At 47.5% G+C, this 7,181-nt stretch overlaps 1 protein-coding gene across 1 annotated transcript; it reads left to right on the top strand.

The window, feature by feature from the left end:
* The first annotated feature begins 366 nt into the window (after positions 1-366).
* On the top strand, positions 367-3,522 carry LOC108788082 (gastrula zinc finger protein XlCGF26.1-like). The gene is made up of 4 exons (XM_018557816.1): positions 367-525; positions 1,340-1,445; positions 1,720-1,821; positions 2,000-3,522. Exons 1-4 carry the CDS (start codon positions 367-369, stop codon positions 3,520-3,522), a joined length of 1,890 nt encoding a protein of 629 aa, XP_018413318.1.
* The last annotated feature ends 3,659 nt before the right edge of the window (positions 3,523-7,181 follow it).

Below are 7,181 nucleotides of genomic sequence, written 5' to 3'. Positions count from 1 at the left end.
GGGTTCAGAAGAGGGACAGTGATGGAGGGATAGAGGGATTGGGGTTCAGAAGAGGGACAGTGATGGAGGGATAGAGGGATTGGGGTTCAGAAGAGGGACAGTGATGGAGGGATAGAGGGACTGGGGTTCAGAAGAGGGACAGTGATGGAGGGATAGAGGGACTGGGGTTCAGAAGAGGGACAGTGATAGAGGGACTGGGGTTCAGAAGAGGGGCAGTGATAGAGGGACTGGGGTTCAGAAGAGGGGCAGCGATGGAGGGATAGAGGGACTGGGGTTCAGAAGAGGGGCAGTGATAGAGGGACTGGGGTTCAGAAGAGGGGCAGTGATGGAGGGATAGAGGGACTGGGGTTCAGAAGAGGGACAGTGATGGAGGAAAGAGGGATTTGGGTTCAGAAGAGGGACAGTGATAGAGGGATTGGGGTTCAGAAGAAGGACAGTTGTGAAGGAAAGAGGCATGGAGGGATTTGGGTCGAGAAAAGGGACAGTTGTGGAGAAAAGAGAGTTGTAAGTATTCGGGTCCAGAAGGTAAGAGGGATGGAGAGATTCGGGTCCAGAAGAGGGACAGTTGTGGAGGAAATGGAGATGGAGGGATTTGGGTCAAGAGGAGGGACAGTTGAGGAGAGATTTGAGTCTAGAAGAGGGGCAGGGTTGTATCTGGGTAGCAGCTGATATGAGCAAATCAGTTATTGGTTCTATGTAACCTGTGCAGACCTAATTGTGATGTATCTGTTGTAATGATAGAAACATATTACGTTGACTTCCTGCAATCATTACTTTAATGTTATGTAATTATTGCAGCTCAATCTTAATAAACATGCCCATCCTTCTGCAGTGCTCCGCCATACTAAGAAGTGGACGTCATGATGGAGAACCGGCCGCCCCTCACATCACCGGGTAAGAGGAGACTTTAATTTCTTGAGTATTGAGGATCCCCCTAGATACACACATCCTCTGATATAAAGACATAGAAACAATGTATTCAGTCAGTGTGTGTGTTTCCTACAGATGGATCCAGGAACAGAAATACCCCAGAGAGATGTCCCAGTCCTCTGTATTCCCGGGACTCCACACAGGAACATCAGGAGATCCCTCAGGCCCGTCCTCTGTATTCCCGGGATTCCACACAGGAACATCAGGAGATCCCTCAGACCCGTCCTCTGTATTCCCGGGATTCCACACAGGAACATCAGGAGATCCCTCAAGATGATCAGGTAGACAAAACAATTGACCTCATCAGATAATCCTGTGAATCTAGGGTGTCTGTTTTATATGGAAGGTGTAATAGGTGTATATATTTTATATATTGAACTTAGTATTAGTATTGCTTTGTGTTATTCAGGGTACAGATATCGTTACTGTTAAAGTGAAGGAGGAAACTGAAGAGAGTGATGTGACAGAGGATGAGCCTTGTGAGGAGGAGGAACGTTCTCCAGAGATCAGCACAGGTGAGTAATAAACACTAAATCCAGAGAAGAGTCCCAGATTCTCCTTGTTCAGTCACTACAACAATCTCTTCTTCTCCCCCCTCCTCTGTCAGTAGACAGTAATGGGGGGGGACGGAATGTGTCTAGTGGGGGGAGTCAGGAGACATCAGCCTCTATTAGAGTCCGGCTCTCCTCCTCACATCATATCCAAGAGATGTGATTAGTCTCCACCCACAAACACTCTCAGGGGTCCCTCTTACTTCTCAGATGGCTTAATTCTCATCTTTATCCACAGACACCGGAGACACTCAGAGAGACGTCAAAGTTGAGGAGGAGGAAGACGAAATTGAATGTGTGAAGATTAAAGAGGAGGAAACACCAACGGAGATTAGCAAGGGTGAGGAAGGAGTCACTACATAGATCTTTGACATTTGACCACCTGGGGGCCATTCGTTGTAGGTCATAAGGTGGGGTTAGTCCGTGGCCAAGCCATATTTAGATACCAAAGTAGAATTGGCGCTTGAAAAAAATTGCTAATAACGTATAATGATCTTTACCATTCTTATCTCCTCCAGATGGACGATACAGAAGATACGACTCAGAGGAAAGTTCTGCCACCTCCGCAGATGGTGAAATGGAAGAAGATGACATCACAGCTGCTTCTCCCTCAGAAAGCCCCATTGCCACAACCCACCGTGAGAGACGTTTTCGTAGTCAAACCCGTCCCATCACCCACCAGACACCTCGAAATGAAGCTGATGTGTTTCCTTGCACTGAATGCGGGAAAATGTTCAAAAAGTTGGGCAAGCTGACCGTACACCAGAGATCCCACACCGGCGTCAAGCCCTTTGCGTGTCCTGAATGTGGAAAGTCCTTCACCGAGAGGAGAAACCTTGTAGCGCACCAAGGGATCCACACAGGCTTGAAACCGTATGCGTGCCCAGACTGCGGAAAATGTTTTGCCGAGAAACGCCCCCTTATCCGGCACCAAAAATGTCACACGCAACAGAAGTCCTACTCCTGCTCAGAGTGTGGGAAGAGCTTTGTGGTGAAATCGTGTCTGGTGAAACACCAGAGGACCCACACGGGCGAGAAACCCTTTTCCTGTTCCGAATGTGGAAAATGCTTCGTTCAGCAACACCAGGTCATCAGACACGAAAGAAGCCACAGAGGGGAGAAGCCACATCCCTGTCCCAAATGTGGGAAATGTTTTACGGAAAAATCCTCTCTTGTCGCCCATCAGATGCTCCATACGGGTCAAAAGCCCTTCTCATGTTCGGAGTGCGGAAAGCGCTTCGCCCTGAAAGCGGATCTTAACAAACACGTCAGGACTCACACGGGACTGATGCCACACTCTTGTTGCCACTGCGGGAAAGGTTTTCCCGATAAAGCCAATCTGGACCGCCACGAGAGAATACACACGGGCCAGAAGCCTTACCCGTGTTCGGTATGCGGTCGGTGCTTTGCTCAGAAGGCTGACGTTAGTAAGCACGAGAGAACCCACGTACACGAGAAGCCATATTCATGTTCTCGGTGTGGGAAGAGTTTTCCCGATATGACCCGCCTGCAGCGGCATGAGATCGTCCACACACGCCAGAAGCCATACTCCTGCTCCCTCTGCGGAGAAAGCTTTTCGGATAAAGCTCGTCTTGACCGGCACGAAGCGATTCACGCCGGTGAGAAAACTTGCTCCTGTTCCTTCTGTGGGAAGTTTTTTGCCCATAAGGCTTTTCTTGCCGCGCATGAGAGGATTCACACGGGGGAGAAACCCTTCTCGTGTTCTGTGTGCGGAAAACACTTTGCACAGAAATCCAACCTGGCCACGCACGAAAGAACTCACTCGGGCGAGAAGCCGTATCCGTGTTCCGTTTGCGGCAAATGCTTTGCGCAGAAATCCAACCTGACCACGCACGAGAGAGGTCACACGGGAGAGAAGCCCTTTTCGTGTTTGGTGTGTGGGAAGCGCTTTGCCAACAAGTCTAACCTCACCACGCATGAGAGGACTCACATGGGAAGTGCGTTTGGCTCCACCAATGGCCAAGAGAAGGACCTATTTATCCAAGTCAAAGAAGACATTACTAAAGCACGGAATGAATGAGACTTTGTACAACATGACTGCATATGTCCTCAGACAGCAGTGGAGCATCAGCACTTCAATGCAGCATACAGGAGTGGCTTGTTCAAGCTATTTCTCTTATATGGGCAAATGGTCCATGAAGGGAATGGTGTAGAGCTACATGTGGGTGGTCAAAGACTTGAACTGGTCAACTGAAGGAGAAAGACCAGCTCGTGCAATGACCTTGTGGAAGAATAAAGTTTATTGTTCTAGTTCTTACCCAATGGAGCCTCCCAAAAATCTACATATGGACTTCTACCTATCTCTCGCTACTCCCATTTCATGGCCATCTCTTGAAGAAGCCAACATCTGAGCCAGCTTTGATCAGGCTATTTCTCTTGTATGGGCAAATGGTCCATGAAGGGAATGGTGTAGAGCTACATGTGTGTGGTCAAAGACTTGGGCTGGTCAACTAGTTCTTACCCAATGGAGCCTCCTGAAACCTACACATGGTCTACATTTAAAGGAACTTTTGGTCTTCTCCATAAGTTGCTTTTCTTTTTCCATCGGTAACCTCTTCTGACTTTTACCTTTCTCATGCTACTCCCATTTCCTGGCCATCTCTTGGAGAAGCCAACATCTGAGCCAGCGTTGTTCGAGCTATTTTCCTTGTATTTGAAAATGGTCCATGAAGGGAATGGTGTAGAGCTACATGTGGGTGGTCAAAGACTTGAACTGGTCAACTGAAGGAGAAAGACCAGCTCGTGCAATGACCTTATGGGCAGAATAAAGCTTAGTTTGTTAGTTCTTACCCAATGGAGCCTCCTGAAACCTACACATGGTCTACATTTAAATGGACCTATGGTCTTCTCCATAAGCAGCTTTTCTCTTTCCATCTGTAACCTCTTCTGACTTTTACGTGTCTCATGCTACCCCCATTTCCTGGCCATCTCTTTCACATACTGTTTCATAGGCTTTTAACCCTTATTCCCTTTAAATGTGCGCTTATAACTGATCCTTTCATAATGGGGCTTTAAGCCTGCTGTGATAAAGCAGGTCCCCAACAGCACTCCATATTGGTTGCCACTGGGAATGGTAAGCCAGCCTGCAACTGCCAATAGAAGTACAGAAGAATCAAGGATAACATCATCAGGTTCTTCTACGGCAATGATCGTGTTCCGGGTTCTGGCAGCATTGTGTTCTGAAGGGTTTTTGGTAGACCATTGTGGTGGGACAGACACATCGCCTGACGTTATGACTAATGATGTCTATCCAAACTGATTTACTTCCATCTCTGTACTGTTGTAACCAACCTCTGCCTCCCCATCTCCCTCACCTACTGTATCTCCTCCATCTTCTTTTAGTTTCTAAGCTCCTTTGTGCATGGTTCTGCTTCCTGCTGTTATACCTTATAATGTTATCGCTCTAACTCCTTCTCTTATAACCTGTCCTGGTTTTTGTTTCATAATAATAAATAACGCATGAGTTCTACCGTGTCACTGAGACGGCGGGAAATCAATTCTTTAAAGTAGTTGCCAAAAAATTCCAGGCGCACCTGCTAATTGTTTGATGCAGATACATTTGACAAAGGTGAACAGTCAAGGACTTGGCTATACATTAAACTGTGGTGGTTTCTACGTTGTGGATAAGATTGTGGGGGAGCTTCTTTATGTGGTAGTACAATAAGGCCCAGTGTACAGAAGTGGTAAAAACAAAATGTGAGAGACCTTAATTGGCCTCCATAAAGCTCGTAACGGAACCCAAGTTACAGCTCGGCCCTGGGCAAAGCTCTCCACCCTCTAAGAGCCGGAGAATGTGCCCAGTGACACCGGAAGTGATGAAATACACATCACTTACGGTTCAGTGATGGGAGGAGAGATCAGCGGCTGGATGCCTGCTGACCTCCCTCCAATCAATGGTGGAAGGCCCGCATGGGAGACAACGGAGCCGGGGAAGCACATTCTACCACACCTTACAAGCCATCCGGTGACTGTATAGACACCGGATGGCTTGTATCTGAACAGCATTCGCCGGCTGTTTAAAACAATACCAAAAACACGGCTACAGTAGCAGCCATGTTCTTGGTATAACCACTTCAGGACAGGACGTATTATGACGGTGGGCGGTCCTGAAGTGGCCCGGAGAGGTACATCAATGTAAGAGAAACCAACTGGATGACCCACTTCTGTGCCACTTTACCACAGGGACCTGAGGACTGCTATTCGTAGATTCCGCCTATATAAGCGAAAAAGTGACTCAACCCAACTACAGGTGAATCCAGTTCATATTCCACCAGGGTTGCCAAAGTTTATGACACTTCTGTGGGCAGGCCCTGCTCATTGTATACAATTCTGAGCTCCGGCAAAACCTTATTACTGAATAATGGGCCAAGTTGCGAGAGGCACTCTCTGGTCTGATTGGATATGTTTTCTTTATATTTGCGTTTGACGGATTCATATTGATAATCTGCTATTCCGTCCAGCTGGCATGCGAGTACACAGCTGGACAGTCTGAAGTACCTGGAGTGCTAACCAATTGGACTTTGAACTCCCGCCTCTCTACAAACATCCTTTTCTTTAGCCTGAAAATGAAAAACAAAGATACGCCACCCTTTTGTGATTGCAATAAAAGCTTTAGCTGCAGGGGGTAGAATATGGATAAGTGTCCTCAGTCCCGTCTTCACATCAGAGTCCTCAGTCCTCCTTTACATCAGTGTCCTCAGTCCCCTTTCACATCAGAGTTCTCTATGTCCCTCCTTTACATCAGTTCGCTCAGACCCCAGATCACATCAGAGTCCTACCTAACAACCATCATCACAGTGCGGCAATATGGGAAAGGGTGTGAGGTGGAGCAGGTCTGGACGGAAGAGAATTTTTGTCCTCTTCTGAATGCTTAGGGAAGTTCGGGATGCCGTCGTCCTGGATCAGCATAATACTTTTCCATGCTGCTGATGCCTGGCTCACTTGACCCATGGAAATCCTGCTTGAGAAGGCCTGGATTAGGTCACTGGAAAAAAATGGACCAAAATTATGGGGACTCCCCTCCAAGTGATTTGAGTTCAGGCATTTCCAATGAAAAGTACTGTTAATGAGACACCTTTCATGACATTTAAGACAATTGTGCGCGTCAAACCTTGTGGCAACAGTTTGTGGAAGGTCCTTTCTGTTCCAACACAAAGCCAGCTCCATAAATATGGTTTGATGAGGTTGGTACAGGGGAACTCAAGTGGCCTACACAGAGGCCTGACCTCAACCCTATTTGTTGACCTCAACCCTATTTTATCTATGCCGATGACACTCAAATCTATCTTTCTACTCCACAACTCCCCCCCTCAGTGTCCTTGCGTGTCACTAATCTACTAAATGACATCTCCGTCTGGATGTCACAACACTTCTTAGAACTCAACCTTTCAAAAACTGAGCTCATGATATTTCCTCCACCCTGTGCACCTTCCCCCAACTTTTCCCTTGAGATTGAGAACACAACTATCCATCCCTCCCCCCATGCCAAGGTCCTAGGTGTCATCCTTGACTCGGACCTCACCTTTCTTCCCCACATCCAATCGCAATCCAAATCCTGCCGCCTTTACCTTCTTAACATCTCCAAAATACGACCCTTCCTCACCAATGACACCGCAAAACTACTCATCCACTCCCTTGTTATCTCTCGTCTTGACTATTGTAACTCCCTCCTCATTGGCC

Source organism: Nanorana parkeri, unplaced genomic scaffold, assembly GCF_000935625.1.
Source record: "Nanorana parkeri isolate BGI_ZX_2015 unplaced genomic scaffold, ASM93562v1 scaffold305, whole genome shotgun sequence".
Classification (NCBI taxonomy): domain Eukaryota; kingdom Metazoa; phylum Chordata; class Amphibia; order Anura; family Dicroglossidae; genus Nanorana; species Nanorana parkeri.
The sequence above is the reverse complement of the archived record's forward strand: the minus strand, read 5'-3'. Positions and strand labels throughout refer to the sequence as shown.

Excerpts from the sequence above, each read along its gene's own strand:
- LOC108788082 (XM_018557816.1), top strand. The coding sequence starts at position 367 with ATGGAGGAAAGAGGGATTTGGGTTCAGAAGAGGGACAGTGATAGAGGG. Across the intron at positions 1,446-1,719 it reads TTCTCCAGAGATCAGCACAG|ACACCGGAGACACTCAGAGA; the intron begins GTGAGTAATAAA and ends CTTTATCCACAG. Across the intron at positions 1,822-1,999 it reads ACCAACGGAGATTAGCAAGG|ATGGACGATACAGAAGATAC; the intron begins GTGAGGAAGGAG and ends TATCTCCTCCAG.